Source organism: Mastomys coucha, unplaced genomic scaffold (assembly GCF_008632895.1).
Source record: "Mastomys coucha isolate ucsf_1 unplaced genomic scaffold, UCSF_Mcou_1 pScaffold15, whole genome shotgun sequence".
Taxonomy (NCBI): domain Eukaryota; kingdom Metazoa; phylum Chordata; class Mammalia; order Rodentia; family Muridae; genus Mastomys; species Mastomys coucha.
The window spans coordinates 5339768-5360315 of NW_022196897.1; the positions used below are offsets into that span (position 1 = coordinate 5339768).

Consider the following 20548-nt stretch of genomic DNA (forward strand, 5'->3'; position numbering starts at 1 on the left):
GACATTATTTCAAAGAAATCCTTAGTTCTGGCATAGCATAGTGCCTTATGTGCTTCATGTTTACACAGGAGCAATTGAATAAGAGGTGGGGCTTGACAGGAGGAAAGAAAGTTCCATGTATTGGTAACAAAGTGCTAAGTTCAAATGCAAACAGTTCTTGATTTACACACACACATACACACACGGGGTAGGGCAGGGGATCACATCTCAGTTTTTTGAGTACTCAAGGGCATGATAACCACACAAAAGGGACACAATAACGATTTACTAAAGTACTGAATAACTTTGGAGAAGTGACTCACACAGAATCCATTTGAGCAGTCAGCAAGGAAATTTCACCCAAACAGGCTAATTCACTCACTCCCTGCCAATCTGAATCTCTGTTGCCATAGAGAGAGAGGTAAAATGCTGAGATCTTAAATCTGTAGGTCTTGTTTTTAAACGATAGAGGTGTGTATCAATGCCATATTTGCTTGTCATGTTGTATTTATGTACAGGAGAAATTCCAGAGGTGTAGAACTGTAGCATAAGAAGAGTATATATATTGTTAAGTTTCAACTATTGTCATTAGATGGATTTTCTTAAAGAGATAGTAGCACTCAAATTTCCAAAACAGTTAATATTTGAAATCATGCCTAAAAGGTAGGACACCTATAATCTCTCTGCACTGTCCACAGCCTGTGTGAGGCCTCTGAGTCAGTTCTTCATTCTTTCTTGGCCAATTTGGCTATTCTAGGAACTCTCCAAGCTTCTACTACAGGTTTTCCCTTCACTGTGAACTACTGAAAGTAACAATATAATGTTAGGAGACAGAATTCTGAAGTTGGATGGTACATCTCTGTCAAAGAGAAGAGGCTTCAAGGATTTCATCACATTTCTGAAGGAATTTCTGACCTCAAAACAAGATAGAAGCCACAGGTCTACCATTTTGGGGGTGACAAGAAGACCACCAACCTGGCCTTTATTGTTGAGAAAGATTTCCTGAGTTCAGGAAGCAAAACAAAGCATTTGGACTGGCCTGATATTAAGAAGGAGCACGTTCTACAAATAGCTTGAAGGGGGTGAGGAGGAAGAAAGGCCAGAAAGCTTTCTCCCAAACCAGCTCATACATTATTTCTTCTCTGGATTGAGTTTCAAAGAAGTTTGGCCATTCGATTTAGGTAAAGAAAAATGGAGTTATGGTTGGCTTCCTTCCAAAGAGAGGCAAAGACATCCACAGAGGCTAAGAGGGGAGAGCCAACTGAGGTACATGAGAAAGGGGGCTTTAGTGTTGGCAGGGTTGGGAGCATCTCTCTTGAAGAGACTCAACAGACACATGGAAGGTGGGCTCAAGATGCCTTCTGCTAGCTCCTCAACCACTGGCTTTTCTCCACAATCACCTCAGCCCCACAAAGGCAGCACACTGTAGGGCCAAGAGAGAAAAAGAGAGAGAGAGAGAGAGAGAGAGACAGAGACAGAGACAGAGAGAGACAGAGAGAGACAGAGAGAGACAGAGACAGAGACAGAGACAGAGACAGAGAGACAGAGAGACAGAGACAGAGAGGCAGAGAGAGACAGAGAGACAGAGACAGACAGACAGACAGACAGACAGAGACTTTTAACAAATGTAGATTAAAACAATAAATAACTGAAGCAGCTTTATACAGACTCAATTAAAAGAAATGCCAGGAGGTCCTTTGGTGAGATTTCTTTGCTGGAAATAGTTTAAAATTGAGAATGCCATGATTTCCCCCTATTTGTAATTAATGCCAAGACAGAATTAAACAGGCAATCTCTCCACCCACCTCTTAGGAAAGTGTCTAATTCTTCATTCTTGTAAGGCTCCTGATTTTTATGAAAAATACTTTCCACTCCCTCTCCTCTACTTCATACATTACTATCCTTATCATTATGTTATATTATAATCCTGACACTTGGAGAGCATGGTTATTGAATAATAACCATTAAATTAATAAGATCACTAGCCGCTAGCTCAAAAATCTACAGGAAGGAACAAAAACTAAAGTAGACATCTTTAAAACATTAAGCGGAACATGATAGAGTATGCTTGTATTCCCAACAGGTAGAAACAGTAAGAGAATTTAAGGCTAGCCTGGGTCATACAGTGAGTTAAAATCTAGCAGAAGACACAGTAAGAAGCTCAAACACTGGGGATGGCACCCAATGGCAGATCTCTTCCCTCCTATGTGCAAAGCTCTGCTTTCTTTTCCCAACAGTGAAGATGGTGAAAAGGACACTGACATAAGGGGCAGTGACTCTTTCTGTTTATGCTTATAAGATGGGTCTATGCCCTTTGGAATAGGCAATGTTTTCAATGAAATAAAAGCAGCTCAGATGTGCACATTTTGTAGCAGTCCCATAACATGGTGCAATAGAAAAGTACCACAAGAATCCAGCAGCAACTCATATTTAACCATTAATGGCAGGAAAGAAAAGATGTGCATTTTCTCAGTCTTTTCTGTCTTTCATGAACAGGTAATTCTCCAACTTAACTTTATAATATGTATGTGTAGACAAGTGTATATACATGAGTCAATCTAGGAATGTTCATATGCATATATTTGCATACATATATATACATATATATACATATATATATACAATATATATATATATTGTATCCACACTTAATACTTAAGTGATAGATCATAGAGAATAAAACTCTCTAAATTTTAAAAAATTAAGATCTCTGGAAATTACCAAGTTCTCCCACCCAGGTACTTATAAGCCTGCTGGCTCTTCAAGTCAGCTGTGGCTGCAGATACACACTCAATTCTAAGATGATCCTGGAAAAAATCTGTTCTTTGTCCAATAGCATAAAGAGACTTAGGCTTTGCTTTAGCATGTGGTTTATAAACATTAGACCCATTATAGAAGTAAATTGTTTTAAATCTCTAAGGTTGTTTATGTAATGAAAACCAGGATAGGATTCTTGGTTTCACTATTCTTAACTTCTCTGGTGTAAATAGTTTCAAATCTGGCATATGTACTTGTTAGAGTATAAAAGTACAGTGTGCTGAAAATGCCACTCTGGTAACAAAAGACAGGGATTAGGTTCCTTTAGGAGACAGTCAAAGACCAGAGTCTGCCAATAACAACTACACATAAATAGGCAGTGTCAGGCCAATCAAATCCAGAAACACTCCACTAGACTAGGTCAAACTTATGTCACCTTCATTCCGAGATTTGCCATCATCTTTGCCCTTGTATCAGAAGGCAAGAGGGAAGAAAAGAGAATGAGAGAATGAAGGGAAAGGAGGAGGAGACAGAGAAGAGGAAGGAAGGGGAAAGGAGGGGGAGGGAGAGAGGAGAAAGGAGGTAGGGAGGGGGGAGGGGGAGAGAAGGAAGGAAGGGGAAAGGAGGGGGAGGGAGAGAGGAGAAAGGAGGTAGGGAGGGGGGAGGGGGAGAGAAGGAAGGAAGGGGAAAGGAGGGGGAGGGAGAGAGGAGAAAGGAGGTAGGGAGGGGGAGGGAGAGAGGAGGAAGGAGGTAGGGAGGGGGAGGGAGAGAGGAAGAAGGAGGTAGGGAGGGGGAGGGAAGAAGGTAGGTAAGAAAGTTTTAATTGTTCTGAGATATTCTGTAATGAGCTACACTCAGTTGAAAATGCACAACCATCCAGTACTTGTTTGTTTGTTTGTTGCTTTTTTATTAGATATTTTCTTTATTTACATTTTAAATAATAAACCTTTTCCCAGTTTCCCCTCGGGGGGGGGAAAAAAACAAAAACAAAAACCTGTTCTCTCCCCACTCCCCCTGCTCACCAACCTGCCCTCTCCTGCTTCCTGGCCCTGGTAGTGTAGTGATATCCCCTACACTGGGCATAGAGTCTTCACAGGACCAAGCAAATCAGAGGCCTACCTCTTCACAAAGGATAAACAGGCTGACAAAGAAATTAGGAAAACAACACCCTTCACAATAGTCATAAATAATATAAAATACCTTGGTGTGACTCTAACTAAGCAAGTGAAAGATCTGTATGACAAGACCTTCAAATCTCTGAAGAAAGAAATCTAAGAAGATCTCAGAAGATGGAAAGATCTCCCATGCTCATGGATTGGCAGGATTAATATAGTAAAAATGGCCATCTTGCCGAAAGCAATCTACAGATTCAATGCAATCCCCATCAAAATTCCAACTCAATTCTTCACAGAGTTGGAAAGAACAATTTGCAAATCCGCCTGGAATAACAAAAAACCTAGGATCACAAAAAGTATTCTCAACAATAGAAAAACTTCTGGTTGAATAACCATCCCAGACCTTAAGATGTACTACAGAGCAATTGTGATGAAAAAAAAAAAAATTGTGTGGTATTGATACAGTGACAGGCAGGTAGATCAATGGAATAGAATTGAATCAAAAAATGAATCCACACACCTATGGTCACTTGATCTTTGACAAAGGAGTTAAAACCATCCAGTGGAAAAAAGACAGTATTTTCAAAAATTGGTGCTGGCTCAACTGGCGGTTAGCATGTAGAAGAATGCAAATCGACCCATTCCTATCTCCTTGTACAAAACTCAAGTCCAAGTGAACCAGGGACCTCCACATAAAACCAGATACACTAAAACTAATAGAAAAGAAAGTGGGGAAGAGCCTCGAGCACATAGGCACAGGGGAAAATTTCCAGAACAGAACAACAATAGCTTATGCTCTAAGATCAAGAATTGACAAATGGGACCTCATAAAATTGCAAAGCTTCTGTAAGGCAAAGGACACTGTCAATAGGACAAACTGGCAACTAACAGATTGGGAAAAGATCTTTACCAATCCTATCTGATAGAGGGCTAATATCCAATATATACAAAGAACTCAAGAAGTTAGACTCCAGAGAACCAAATAACCCTATTAAAAATGGGGTACAGAGTTAAACAAAGAATTCTCAACTGAGGAATACCGAATGGCTGAGAAACATCTAAAGAAATGTTGAACATCCTTAGTCATGAGGGAAATGCAAATCAAAACAACCCTGAGATTCCACCTCACACCAGTCAGAATGGCTAAGATCAAAAACTCAGGTGGCAGTAGATGCTGGCGAGGTTGTGGAGAAAGAGGAACACTCCTTCATTGCTGGTGGGATTGCAAGTTGGTAGAACCACTCTGGGATTAGTTTGGCGGTTCCTCCGGAAATTGGACATAGTTCTACCTGAGGACCCAGCAATATCACTCCTGGGCATATACCCAGAAGATGCTCCAACATATAATAAGGACACATGCTCCACTATATTCATAGCAGCCTTATTTATAATAGCCAGAAACTGAAAAGAACCCAGATGTCACTCAACAGAGGAATGGATACAGAAATTGTGGTAAATCTACACAATGGAATACTATTCTTAGGAAAATGGATGGATTTGGAGAATATTATCCTGAGTGAGGTAACCCATCACAAAAGAACACACATGGTATGCACTCACTGATAAGTGGATATTACTCCATCCAGTATTTGTAATCTCAGCACTGAGAAGGCTGAGGCTGGTGGAAAGCAGAGTTGCAGGCCAACCTGGGCTACATATTAAGACTCCTATCTTAGAAAAAAAATAGTACAGCCAATATATATATGTGTGTGTGTGTGTGTGTGTGTGTGTGTATACATATATATATTAGACATCAGCAGAGAGATCTTCAGAAACAGCACATTCATTATCCAAATGGAAGGTTTTTAAAAAGAATTAGAGGAACAGTTTTTGTGACAATTTCATTTTTAGTTACTGATTTTCTTCCATTGTACCCTTCATGGATTGTACAACATGCTCATATATTCCAGGAAATACTGAGGTGAATAAATGCTGCTGCTCTTGTCCAGTATTTTATTAGCTATGTTTTTATAGATAGATATAGATGATGTAGCTAGGTAGGTAGGTAGGTAGGTAGGTAGGTAGGTAGGTAGGTAGGTAGATAGATAGATAGATAGATAGATAGATAGATAGATAGATAGATAGATAGACAGACAGACAGACAGACAGACAGGCAGATAGATAGACAGATAGGTAGATAGATATTAGTAGCCTACTGGTAACAAATGTTATTGCCCTGCTTTAATTTCATGGAATGCTTCTAAAACACGGCACAACTAAATGTTGTAAATGTTTGCCTTACTTGAGGGTGTTTTGTTAGACAGTTATAAATGGTCTTCCGAAAGGTCATTGATTTTACCAAGAAAGATCTTCTAATCTGTAACTGAACAATTTTGGCATCTGACTCTGTAAATTGGTGTTTCCTATCTGAACTATCGCTGACACATTTCCCTTTTTATTTGCCTGGTATTTTGACTAATGATCAGTTCACATACTCAGTCTTACTCTCAGTCCATAGGTGTTTTCTCTCCAGAGGCATTAGACCGTTGCTTTTCTTCCCTCTCCCTGCTGAATACCTTTTCAAATAAACTTTTATAATACCATGAAAGTTTCTATCAACCTCCACTGTTCATCAGACAGTTGGTTTAAACACTTCATTTTCTCACTTGATACATTTTTGCACTTCAAAAGCAAAGAAGCATCCTCCATCTCCCACCCTACCACCACTAGCAGCAGCAGCTTCCAGAGCCTGTTCTCAACCATCCTTGCCTTCCTTCCTCACTCCCTCTCTTCCTCCATCTCCCACCTACCACCACTAGCAGCAGCAGCAGCAGCTTCCGGAGCCTGTTCTCAACCATCCTTGCCTTCCTTCCTCACTCCCTCTCTTCCTCCCTCTTCTCAGCTGAAAAGTCATTCTGAAACCAGCAGAAGCTAACAATAAATTTCTAAGAAAAAGTGAAAGGATAGTTGGGTCAGATGGTTTTGTTTTAAAAAATAGTAATTATACACACACATCCATACTGTCCGAGAGTTGAAATACTCAGTATTCTGGGTCTATCATGCAATTATACACACACATCCATACTGTCTGAGAGTTGAAATACTTAGTATTCTGGGTCTATCATGCAGCTGTCTGTCCTCGCAGCTATCCCAGAAGGCCTTTCCTGAGTTTGGTATTGTCCTTCAGGTTCAGGTTGTGGTCTGATTCCACCACAGAGTAAAGCTTTCAGAGCAGCATCCAAATTCTAGAATTCTCGGAAGAAAGTGTAAGTGCCCAGCAAACATCCCAGGTTTCCATCACAAGGTCTGTCTTCCATGGCCTTTGAGATGGGGACTGAGCCGCTGAGAAATATAGCTTGGGTTCCATCCTGCCCACCATACTACAGAAGCCCGACATTTGTCACAGGCTTTGTGGGGGGGAGGACAAAACACTTCATCTTACCGCCTACTTCCTGGTTTCATTTGTCTTGGCTTTTTCTTCTGCCTGCTTGATGTGCTCCCCATCTCTCTCTGAAACATCACCCACCAGAGAAAGAAGAGGTCACATTTCAGTCTGTACTTAATCTCTTTAATAATTAATGAATCTCTTAGCTAATTAATTAAGAGTACTAATTAATGTGCCTGAGGAGTTAATGAAATAGACGAGCATTGCATTAGCTTCTCAGGATGAGGAAGGAAAGAGAAGTAGTGGACTGAGATCCTCGGGCATCATACTTGACCTAACCCTTAGGCCCAGTGAATCAAGTCAAATGTGGGTCTCAATTAAATAGTTTGCTTACAGAAATGGAAGAGAGGCAAAGAATGAATAGTAGCACTGTAGAGAGATAAAGCTAACCTTTGCACGGTGCTGTGGACTGAGCCCAGAGCCTTAGACATGCTAAGTACACATGTTTATTATAGCATAAGCTATACTCCCAGACTTATCTGCTACCACATAAGACACTTGGATGATGAGAAACGCACAGCATGAAGGAGGAGAAGATAAAACAGCTAAGAGGCTTCCTAGAAGCATGCTAATGAACATAGTTATCCTGATTATCATCCACAAAAAATATCAAAACTCCGGCAATGAGTCTATAAAAGTTGTAACTGGATATTCAGCAGCTGGCTCAGTGGGGTGGCTTGCTAGGCCAGCATGAGGACCTGAGTTCCATCCCCAGCACCTACATAAAAAAGTCGGGCATGGCCACACACAAACCTGTAACAGTAATACCGTTGGCAGAGGAGACAGCAGAATTATCACCAGCCTAATTTCTGGTTCAGTGAGAGCCTGTGTTAAAGAACTAAAGTCGCGAGTTAACAAAGCAAGGTACCAGTATCCTTTGTCCTCCATGTGTGTGCATGCACATACACGCGCATGCGTGCACACGTGTACGTGCACACACACACACACACACACACATACACACACAAACACAAACACACACACACACACACACACACACACGCCCCACAGACTTACACAATGCACACACACAAAAAGAAATGTCATGAATGGTTTTAAATGTGGGATAGGAAACAATTAACAACTGAAATAAATGAAAAAACGACAGTGTTGAATAAATTTAAAAATTTAGAAACGCATTTTTACCTAACACTTGTTTTTAGAAGGATTTTTAACGTCACATACCTTCTCTATCTACTCTTGGGGGGGGGGGATAGGGCAGATGTCATATTACTGTTGTATCAATTAGGGTTCCTCAATGAGAATGATCACTATACCAAAAGATGTGTGGCTCAAGAAAATGAACACTTTGGCCCTCACATCCAGACTGAAGGCACGGACCACTGTATGGACAGTATGACAAGATGGCATTCTCTTCCTCCTTTCCATCTTTCTTTTTAAACACACATTGTGAAAACTTCGGAATATCTCCCAAAGTAAAAACGAATTCTCTGGAAAACTTTCTCATATCTAAGGGAGCACTCACTTATGACCGTCAGTCGGTACCAGAGGCAAAATGAAGTAAACTGTCCTACAGTAACACAGCCAAATGACATGGCTGCTCTACTGTTCTTCACAGATGGAATTCTTTAATTACTAACTGGAGATATTGTGCAGAAAATGTTTGCACTTAAGTTGGACATCTAAAAGTGGAGGAAATTTTACAAGTGTGTCTGACAAATCAATATTTTATGCAAAAAGAACTGAGATACAAGGGAAAGGTGTAGATGTCTCCTATGCCTCTCACAGGCTCCCAACCACACTGGAACTGGAAGAAGTAAACATCATTCTAGCTAGCACATAGTCCACTCCCAAGGACCTAAACAGAGAGTTACATTCAATTCAGATCATTCCCATGCTCCCATTTCCATCTGGCATCCATATCCCTTCGAAATGTGAGGGCTGTGGTAGCTTTGGAGGAAAAGGGATGTATTGGACTCATGCTCACGTTCCTTTGTCCTTGTGACATTTGCCTTCTCGGTTTCTGGGCACCCTATAGACATATGACTTCCATTACTATGGTGGTTGCCTTCATAGTGTGTGTTTGCCTTTAGAACAGAAAGAATATAATGCTAGTCTGCAGATTCTGGCCTTCCTTGACTCTCACAAACCTAATCTCCATGAGCACTAACCTACTCAGCTAATGCAGTCTCCCTCAGATACAAGGGCACCTCATTACTATAAAAGCAATGCCCCTTGGAGATGCCCTGGGAGTATTCTTAACAGATCTCTATACTGCACCCTGTAATCTCTATCCCCTTCCCATATTACAGAAGACATTAAGGTACCAAGAATGAAGCTCTAGCTCTCAGACTGTCCACCATTGCTCAGAAGCCCCAGATTTGGTGTTAAGGCAGGAGGGCCTGGGGTATATCTTGTGGGGTGGTCCTCTGTTTTCAGATTTCTCTCTTCTACATATCTAAGATGCTTTCTACTTTCTTTCTCTGACACTTCAGCCAGAACAAGAAAAGTCATGATCAAAGCCTTCTTCCTTCCTACCTTAACCAGACATAGGCAGCTTGCTTGCTACACAGGGACCACATTCGTCCTTTCACAAAGTGGCAACCTCTTCACTCCCTTCTTTGGGGCAGTGAAGTGTGGATCCTATGGCAGAGCAAGAACGTCACTCCAGACTATGGAGCTGACAGGCTTTGTAACTGTTTCTCAACGTCAGCAAGAAGTTTGTTTTAAGATGACCTGATGCCCAGCTCCTAATACCAAAATCCACAGGCACCTAAGTCCCATACATAAGATGGCATGATGATACCTGTAGATACCTACAGATACGGGTAGATAGACAGACAGATAGATAGATAGACAGACAGACAGACAGACAGATAGGTCTACAAATAACAGCTATCTGATTCCAATAACACTTAATAGCAGCAAAGTAATCTGTGCCCTGCTCATCCGAGGCACAATGTCCATGCCTCACACCAAGAGCTGGAGCTGGGAAAGGAAGTTGGGTAAGTGGGGAGGTCATCAGTGAATCAGCCTTGGTAGGACTCAAGAAACAGATGGAAGGGCTATGGGGTGTTTGGAGAGAGTAAAGAGTAAGGCACCAGGCCCTTGCAATTAAAGGCTCCAAAACCTAGTCCTAACACAGCACTTCAAAACATCCCATCTATCCTCCTGTCTCTCACTATTGACATTGTTGTCTCTTACATCATTTTAGCCAGGAGTAAAAGAGGAGGATCTGACTTATGTCAAATCATAAGGGATGGCAAAGTCTCAAAGGTTAGAGTAAACATCTGCTCAGCATTCTCTTCCCTGAAAAAGTGCACTTGGTCAGTAGATTCATGTTTCTCCTTTGAAGTTCTTATTCACATTCATCCCTTCTAGATATGAGACATGGCTCCAAAATGTTGAAGAGAAACACACTGAAGCTTCTCTCCAATGAACTTTTACCTCCACATCCAAAAATCCATGGGCATCGTGGGAAAAACGAGCCACCATACTGTGGGAACCCGGCATCAAACAGTGAAAAAAATCCAAGAACAAGACAGGCAGAGCTGCCAAAAGTCAGAGAAAGAAAGCTAAATGGCAGCTATGAAAGGCTTATTGTCCAAGACCCCCAGAACACAGTAAGCATCCGCAGAAACTATCGAGAGAGACTGCTCTCATTTAGAAATCTGAAGTGGTCCAAGCAAGCAAGTGCATGGTAAGAGGCTCCAAGTTGGTGAAGAGCAGTCAGCTAAGATGAGGAACTGGAGGGAAGATGTATATGCAACTAGAATTAGGTTCCATGGTTACATGCAGCAAAGAAAACTGGGGTCTAAGACGCAACTCTCTGTAGAAAGAAAGCAGGACTCCAATTCCGTGAAATTTCTTTAAAACATAATTACACCAGGTGTGGGGCTGGTGAGCTAGAGCTTGCAATGCAAGCATGATCATGTAAGTTTAGTGCCCAGAATGCACATAAAAGTGGGAGGAGAGAACTGACAGCACAGAGTTTTCCTTCTTTCTTTCTTTCTTTCTTTCTTTCTTTCTTTCTTTCTTTCTTTCTTTCTCTTTCTTTCTTTTTTCTGGTTTTTCGAGCCAGAGTTTCTCTATGTAGCCCTGGCTGTCCTGGAACTCACTCTGTAGACCAGGCTGGCCTTGAACTCAGAAATCCACCTGCCTCTGCCTCCCAAGTGCTGGGATTAAAGGCGTGCGCCACCACCGCCCAGCCACACCACAGAGGTTTATTCTGACCTCCACACATGGGCCGTAGTGCACACACACGCCCGCAGATGCACATAGACATAATAATAATAAATTATTTTTAATTGGATGCTGTGATGCATGCTTATAATGCCAGCATTTAAGAGGCAGAAGCAAAGAAAATTGTGGATTTGAGACTAGATTGGACTACCCTTGTGAAATAATAATAAATGTGAGTAATTAAGGGTCTGGGACAGTGGCTCAGTGGAGAAAGGGGTTGCTCTGCAAGCATGAAGACCTGCATTAATATCCCCAGCACTCAGGTAAAAGCTAATCTCAGGAGCATAAGCACATGTCTATAATACCAGCTCCGCGAGTCACAGACAGGCAGTTCCCAGGGGCTTGGTGAGTCAGTGAACTTCAGGTTCAGTGAGAGATCCTATCTCAATGAATCAGTCAATCAGTCAGTCAGTAAGGCAGAGAACACCAGACGAGACCTCTGGCCTCCATATGCACACAAGTAGCCAAGCAGACCTGGGTACATAAATGTATGCACACAGTCATGCACACACCTAAAAAACATAACAATATCAATAAAATAACCCCAACTGTCTCTAAAGGTCATAGTGCAATTACTATTTTCCCTTGAAAAGAAAGCCACCATTTAGGGTGAGGCTCAGTGCCTTATGAATGTCTGGCAAGCACTCTGCCACTGAGTCATATCCCCAGACCCGACCCAAGGGAATGCCTTTCAAAACTGCCACTGGAGAAAGTTCTTGCTTTGGGCAAGATGGCCAGTAGCTGAAGAAGACCTTCTAGAAATGGAATGTGTAATGAAACAGTACTGGGAGACACTGGACACAAGCCAGAGAAAGATAAGCATGCTGCAATATTCTCTTTGTGAGTCTCCCGAGGCTTCTGTTGAACACGTCTCTATTATGCTCACAAGGATGTTTGGCTTATTCCAATCCCTATAAAAACAATCATGTAACCCTAACTGCTATCACACGCTACCCATTATGATCCATGTTTTCTATGCCTCTGCAAAAACTTAAGAGATTAAAGTGGAACCAACAAGGAGTACAAATGATCTGTATCCTGGCCATAATCACCCGTGCTCTTTCATGGTGTCAGTGATCATAAATTACATATACTCCATTAAAGAACACGGTGAGGCCTAACCCCTATTGCTTCCGACAGGATTGCAAACAGCTGAGCTGGTCCTCTCAGCAGCTAAGTGAGGAAGCTACTAACATTTCATCTTCATTTTGACTAGCAGCTTTCAAAGTGGTGCCCACTAAAGCTTAGGGTCTCCACTCTGGATGTGGGAGCAAGAAGTGGGAATTACTAGGGAGCAGGAGTCTAGCCCTGCCTGGCCTTGGGTACACAGCCTCATTTTGTTCTCTGAAAAGAGATGGGTATACACTGAATAACTGTTGAAAAAAATCATTTCCCTGGCAATAAAACACCTATTGACTCCTGACCCAGAGAACTGACAATATTTGAGCTTTCTTTTTCTCAAAGAGAGTGTGGACCACCCAGGCTGGAAAGACAGACATTACCTATAGCACAATATGAAAATATTGCTCAGAGGACTCTGGCTGGAACTTGTTTAAGATTTCTCCAAGTTACACAGTTGGCTTCCAACTATTATTTAAAAGTTACATCTGTGGAAGTCAAGGCTCAATTTATTTTAACTTTATTACATCAGTCATACATGCATGTGTGTGTTTGCATGCTTGTGTACACACATGTCATGACATACATGTAAAGGTCAAAGGATAACCTGCAGCATTTGGTTTTCTCCTTCAATAGGAAAGGAGGGTCCCAGGCACTAAACTCAGGTCCTCTGGCTTGGTAGCAAGTGCCTTTGCCCACTGAGCCATCGCTCAGCAAGCCAGGGCTCACTTTCTTACCATAAAGAGAAGCCAGGATATCATGCTGATCCGCAGGAGCTATAAAAACCAGATGCTCCAGGGGAGAATTATAATGTTATCCATTGAAGGCAAAGTTGTACTTCCTGGTCTTGTCAGATGGGCTACCCGGGCCAGTGGGGGGTTTACAAGCACTACTGATGCAATGTTTTCGAAGCATTGTGATATGTGGTGAAAGAGGAGCAAGTGATGATAAAGGGGCTTTCTCTTCTCTCTTCCTCTTGAGCACCAGGTACCAGGGCAATCCACATCCACCGCCATCTGTGGCTGGCCAAGTGGACGTTCCCCAGTCTCATACAAGTTGGTGAATGCCTGTTAGCCACTATTTTGCACAGTTCCTAGACATTAATTCCTAAAGTGCTTGCTTGTCTCCCAGCATTTGACCTCACTTTCTGATGACAAGTTGGCGCCTATAGAGCCCATAAATACTTGAGGGAATGGAGTAGTAGTTAAAACACTGGCCGCATCAGCAGCATCAACAGCATCACCAATCCTCCACAAGACAGTGGGGAGGGAAGAAAAGAGGGAACAGGTGAAGAGATGATGTACAGCCATAAATAACTGCCTGGATGGGACTGAAATTTACTTTGTCGTTCCTTTTCATTTTTTTCTCACTTGATAAGTCAGCTAATGAAGGAGAGAAAGTAACTAGTATGACGCAAAGAATTCTAAATGATTTCAGAATTTGAAGACTCTAAGCTGTGAGTCTATTTAACTCATGTAACATCACAATTTGCCAAAATAAGTATACAAAAAAAAATTAGTTGGTCTTCCTCGCAAACCAGTGAGCTGCTCAGAATTGCAGAGATCAAGACTCTAAGGAAATGGTCTGTTGCAGAATCAGATCATTTAGTAAGTTAAAATTAGATTTTAAAATGCCGTTACTAAGTATTACAATTAGGGAAAATATCACTCCACAGTTTTCCAAAAGTGGTTAGAAGAAATGTAACCTCTCACACAAAACACCAGCAACCTCTTCCTACCTCTGCTGCACACACAGCCCCGCCTTCACTGGTGCTGCACATCCTTCGTACGGCAATGCTTCGTTCATACTCATCCTCTAGGCTTGTTCAGAGCACCAGGACTAGGGTACTGCTTAAAGCATTAGGAGCACACAGATTCAGGTTTAGTTCTAAGCTTGACCCCTTATTAGGCAAGATGGAAGTTCAAGTTATTTAAGTCCTCTATATCTCACTCAAATAAGAAAATCAGCAAATGCCTGTCTCCAAGAGCCAACTGAGAGGTAATAAGAGATTTGTCTTTAATGCTTAGAAAGCAGCAAGGGTGGTGTTGATGAAGATATGATTTTAGATCCCTGACATCCTCCCCAATTCCTGGTACATAGCAGCAAGTGGGTCCATGTTGTCTAAATGGAGGTGAATTTCCCACATTGCCTCCTGCTCATAGTGGAGCAGAGTCTTACAGAGAATCTGATGCCTTCAGATGGTTACTGCCTGGGATCCCATAGTACTTTGTGCATATCTCTGTGAGCTCTTGTCCCACCCACCTGGTATTGTCTGTTCATGTTGTTTCCAAAGTCAGCAGCTTGACACATGGGAAAGGATGAAACTAGCCTTCCGCAGAGCCACAAGCTCCTTTTCATATTGCATTTTCAAAGCTGTGCATATGGTGGGCAACTATTGAGTACTGGCTCTTCAGTGGAGTGAAGATACCCACAACTGATCACCATGCCCAGAGGAGTTCCAGGCTTAACAAAGACAGAGTCAGTGTTGCTATGAAATCCTCCTTAACCTTCAAGCCTCCGTTTGCACCCAGACATGAGCATGAAGCTCTGTTCCATCCAGTCCACACAGATCCCTCTTTCGAAGTCTATATTGTCAATTAAGTTTGGTCATTCCATGTGTGCGCTGGACCTCTGTCCTCACTTAGTGAGGCTCAGCAAGAAGGATGATAACTAACTAGAAGCTATTTCCTGCAGTACCAGGATGTACAACAGGCAAGAAACAAGCAACCAATTGCTAGAGGGATTTATATGTTCTGATATGTTTAAACTGATTTTCCATGATTGTTTGATGATCCCTGACTTGGAAAGAAGAAAAGTATAGTGATGTACATGGGCTGAGCCCAAGTCCTAATACCTCTAGGATGGAAAGCAAGGATGTTTTTACCAATGTAAAAACAGTGCCCAGATTTGAAAATAATGGCTTAGTACACCAGGCATTTTATACAAATCATACATTAGCTCCTGACCAATTTTCACGGCCTTTACCAACAATGAATCCTACTTTGCGCTTTATTCCTGCCATCAAGTGGACTGAGAAATGGTTCCAAGTCCTACAGAAAGAGACCGGGGGCAATCCCCAGCCCCCATTTTGAGTAGGCAAACCACAGTAGAGTGATCTCACCCTAGGCCTCTGTCAACTCTTGTCAGAGCTCCAGACTCACGTTTTTCAATGACTAAGTATCCCTTTTTTCGCAAGTTCGCCTCCCTTTTTCCCTTTTTACATCGAGGGCTCTCCAGAACATGGCAAGTCTTCAATAACTTAAAAAAAAACAACTTTTGAGAATGCTTTTATCCTCTACCTCACATGACACTTGTGGCCCCCTCCAACAGGCAAGCCGTCTTGTTTCAGAGAAGCACAAAGAGCCCGGGCAGCTGGTCGAAGACCCTTCCTTCCCACTTCTCTCCTCTCTCTTCCTCCCTCCAACCCTCCTTGGTGCAGTTTTTACTACAGTTACACTGACCAATAATCTGAGGGGAAGTTGCTCGGCACTCTCCTCCACCGCATCCGTCAAGGTAACGTCTTCCTGTTTCTCGTGTCCTGTGCTCTGCATTGCCATTGGGCATCCCCGTAGAAACCCCTGCCACTCAAAACCCTAGTCCCAGCCCACATGCTTCAACATATTGAAGGCAAGTTGGCATCTAAACTGGTTGACTAAGCCAATAGTGGCCCTTTAATAGTTGTCCGTGCTGTCAGTGTGACATGTGAAGGAATATAAATATAAATCACTCCAGCAATCGCTTGCTTCTTTCTTGCCTGTTGTACATCCTGGTACTGCAGAAAATAGCTTCTAGTTAGTTATCATCCTTCTTACTGAGCCTCACTGAATGAGGACAGAAGACCAGAGCACACATGGAATGACTAAACTCGAGTGACAACAAAGACACAGCTAGATGCTAGTGTGAAATCAACAGACAGAGTGTGAGTCCCACATGCAAAGCAATTGGGTTGAACCTTGTGCTTCCCCCATCCCCACCCACAACATACGCAGTACAGAGACGCTACTTACAACATGTTTTTAAGCATTTAGGACCAAATAAATCAATATTGTTGAGAAACATTTACTCTGACCAGAAGTCATTATTTGCCCTAGTCCTGTGTAAATAACAAAACTGGGAATATTGGGGTGATCCAAGAGTGGGGGCAGTATTTTCACCCGGGGTGCCCACACTTCCTGCTGTCAGTCCCCATGCTGGCTGGTGGCTGGTATGGACAATACAAGGCCGACATTCTCAGAAGGATGGCTTACAGGTCCTCTTTAGTACCGGCATCGTAAAGTGAGCATCCTGCACGTTACCTGGCTCTGCAGTTCGCTTTGCTGCTTCAGACGAAGGTTTTCCGGTGTATCCGCCACCGTGGTGAAGGACTGCTTTGGGTAGTGTCTGTAAAGAAACATTTTTTTGAAAGTCACGATTGGAATAACCTGTTATAAAGCAATGAATGCTTTAACATCAAATATTTTACACTTCCCTTTTGCCACAGTAGTACCCTTGAATAAGGTCATGTCTGTCATTATTCTAGATCCCTTCCCTTCTCATGACCTTCTGTTGCTGATTTCTCTCTCTCTCCCAAAACTTAAACCTCAGACTCTGTCCTGTTAGATCCTCCCTCCGAGCTCTGGATCATGCTCAAAATTCTCCCATCGTTCACTGTGCCTGACTTTATCCCACCCATCACGCCACCATTCATATTATCTTTCTAGCCTTGGGCCAGTTTCCTTTAAGCGCAGCCTCACCTCAGTGTCTTTGTTCATCTCCTCTCCGATCCTCATCTCTTTACCAGGCTTAAAGTTCATTCCTAGAAGCTCATCTCACTAAAGTCACTAGACCACCCATGGAAATATCTAGTAAGTATCTTTTAGTTCTTTCCCTTGGCTGTCCCTCTATTTTGAAATGTCCTTTTTCTGAGTTCCCATGTCCCACTCAGTCCCAGTCTGGCCGCTTCTCCCATTTTTCCCTTCTCTCTGTCCCACCCACGGAAGGCACCGCACATGGTCTGTTTGCTTTGCTCGGTCCACACCACCACCTAAGAGATCTTAGCCATCCCCGGCAGCCTTCAGGGCCTGCTATTTGCTGATTTCTTTTCAACTCAGTTTTCAGATTTGTTGGTATTGCCCTTGCAACATCCCACACCTACCACAAAATCTGTCAGCCTACAACTCAGTCATTCGGTGCCCTCCTCATCCCTAAAACAAATGCTTCCTCCACTTTTTATCTTTCCATTTTTATTGGGACTGAAATGAATAAGTCAGATATCTTAGGGTGACCTTAACATCTGACACATTAACCACTTGCCATCTCTGTCTGATACATGCATACACTACACACACACACACACACACACACACACACACACACACACACACGATACAACATATGCTGGTCTTGCCTTCCTATCTTCATTGTTGAAATAAATGGTCCAATTGCAAATCTGGCTACATCACCAAGTTAAACCTTTCCCTGGTGTGATAGTACCCCCCACAATCTGAGAATAGAAGTCCAGGCTCCTGTCCTCCAAGGCCCCTGTGTCTCCAATCCTCTCCAGAGTTCTCACTCATTCCATGCTCTGGCCCAGGGGATTACTCAGTCCTCAGATTCACCCTTCTTGTTCTCATCTCCCACAGAAATGCTATTCCTCTTGCCTGGAACATCTGCTCACTTCCCACTCCACTTCCTTTGATAACCATGGTTATGTTTCTGGTCTGGCTTAGATGTCACCGTCTCTGGGAAGCATTCTTCACCTCCTTCATTGGGTGGGAACAGGCTCTTTCCTCCTCTTGTTATATTGCTTCATAGCCTCATTCATGCTTTCTGACTAGCCTCTTCATGACCCATCTGGTGAAAGTCTTGTGGCACTAAGAAGTGGCAGTTCTGTCCCTTGTCAAAGTACACTCTTGGTGCGAACTCCAGTCCTACTGGTGCATGGCTTACAACATGAGCTCAGTCAAGAAGAGGAAAGGGAAAGAGGAAGAGGGGTAGAGGGAAAGAAAATGGAAAATGATATGGGGATACAGTACAGTAGAATAACTTCTCATATTCTCCAGCACTGTAGGATGACTATGATTGACATTGGCTAATTCGCTATTTCAAAATAGCTAGTAGAGAGGCCTTGGGTTGTTCCCAACACACACAAAACTGATATATTTGTGTGGCACTACAGATATGCCAATGACCCTGAACTAATTGCTAAACATTGTACACCGGTATAGAAATGCTATTTATACCCATAAATATGCATAATTATTATGTGTCAATTCAAGATAAACATAATAAATATTCCAGACAGAAGAAATGGAAGAATAGAGTGAAGATACCCAAAGCTAAGAGATGGAGGTGGGCCACAGAAAATATTTGATCTGGCATATGATATACCTACACATTGTCACACTTGGACAAAGATGCAGCTCATCTTTCAGTATAACCTTCAGTTGGGACAAAGGCATTTCTTCCCACCATGTAGGTAAACAAAGACCAACTCTCCAACACCCAGCTGAAACACACAGGACACATCTAACTGATGTGGTCTCACCAGCATAAAGCCCATGAAGCTCAAACCTATTCTCCAAGAACGTGTTCCCTCTTCCTGCTCCCTGGCCCCTCCTTTATTGATGTTTACTTGTGCCGCTTTCTGTGGTTTCTCTGACTGCTTCCAAGCCTCATGGTTTTAAACTCTACTTGCAGAAGGTTCTTTTTACACCCCTGTCTCTAGTGTTCAGAGAGAATATTGATGGAGAAATCCTATTTTTCTTAGCACAAATAAACTCTCTAACACCTATTCAATGTGCATTGACACTTATGAAATAAATATTAGGAAGATGTATATTCATGCCTTATCTGTCTTGCATCCTCCAATAATTTAACATCCCATGGGATCAGTGTTCCAGGGAACTGAGGTTACCCGCATAACTATTATAATCATTTAAACTAGCTTTTGTTGACATCCCTCAAAAACCTTTATATTTTTTTTGTCTTCTCTGAGCATATACAAACCCAATTTACATTATTTGTGACAGTTTGGAGCTGTGTTGATGTGGGATCACAATAGAAGAGTCACTCTTTCAAAATTTACAAGGATGGTTGAACCTAAATGGCTCAGGTTCATTGTGCTTTTCCTGAACTGATGCTGTCAAGAGGTCATTTCTTGCATGGCCTAAGAAAGTACACAGTCAAGTGACTGACCAGTATATTCACTGACTCTATCAAATATTGGCAGTAGATATGGTGTCACCTTCTCCTGCTGAAGTCAAAGACTTTCTGGGTATAAGTCCTTCTAAGAACAACTTTGGCACTGTGCCACAGACAATAGACAGGTCAAGACAGACAGGTGGCTCCACTGAGCTATGGACTGAAACTTGAACTTCACTAGACTTTAAATGTCGCAACTGTAGATTGTCATACTTGAGGATTGTAAAAAATAATTTAGCAAAAAATTTTCCCAAAATGTACTCTATGACATTACATAAAGTCTCAGAGATATCTGTGGGGATTTGCTATGTTTCATTTTAAAAAAAAAAAATCTATCATGCTATCTGTTTTTTTAAACTGTTATCAAAATGCACTCTGGCATGTGCTATGAAACCTTTAGCCCGCTCACCCCCAGCTATATCCGCTTGCAGGTGAACCCATTTGGGGTGGGAAGGCATTCTTTATGAAGCCACTCTTCACCTGCCAATCACATTCAAGTGAAAAATCCCATGAGCTTTTCAAGTACACGCTATGGTTGATACAAACGGACTTACTGCACATACTCGGGGTCCTACTGGAAAAGTAAAAATAATTTCTACTGGGTTCCTCACTGGCCACACACACAGACTTCTAATTTTGAGGTCTCATTTCATGAAAATCACCTCTTCTTAGAATTGGACTGTATAATGAGAAGCTGTAATGGACTTTAACTTTCAAAATATATGCAAAACAAAGAAATGTTGCGTACCTTGGATATTAGCCCTCTATCAGATATAGGACTGGTAAAGATCTTTTCCCAATTTGTTGG

At 42.2% G+C, this 20548-nt stretch overlaps 1 protein-coding gene across 1 annotated transcript in view; it reads right to left on the minus strand.

Moving 5' to 3' along the window:
• Window positions 1-20548, minus strand: part of Nebl (nebulette) — a 375861-nt gene that overhangs the window by 226588 nt on the left and 128725 nt on the right. Inside the window, exon 3 of the mRNA XM_031369077.1 lies at window positions 16854-16938. Coding sequence (XP_031224937.1) covers window positions 16854-16938 — 85 coding nt within the window. The remainder of the gene's footprint in view (window positions 1-16853; window positions 16939-20548) is intronic.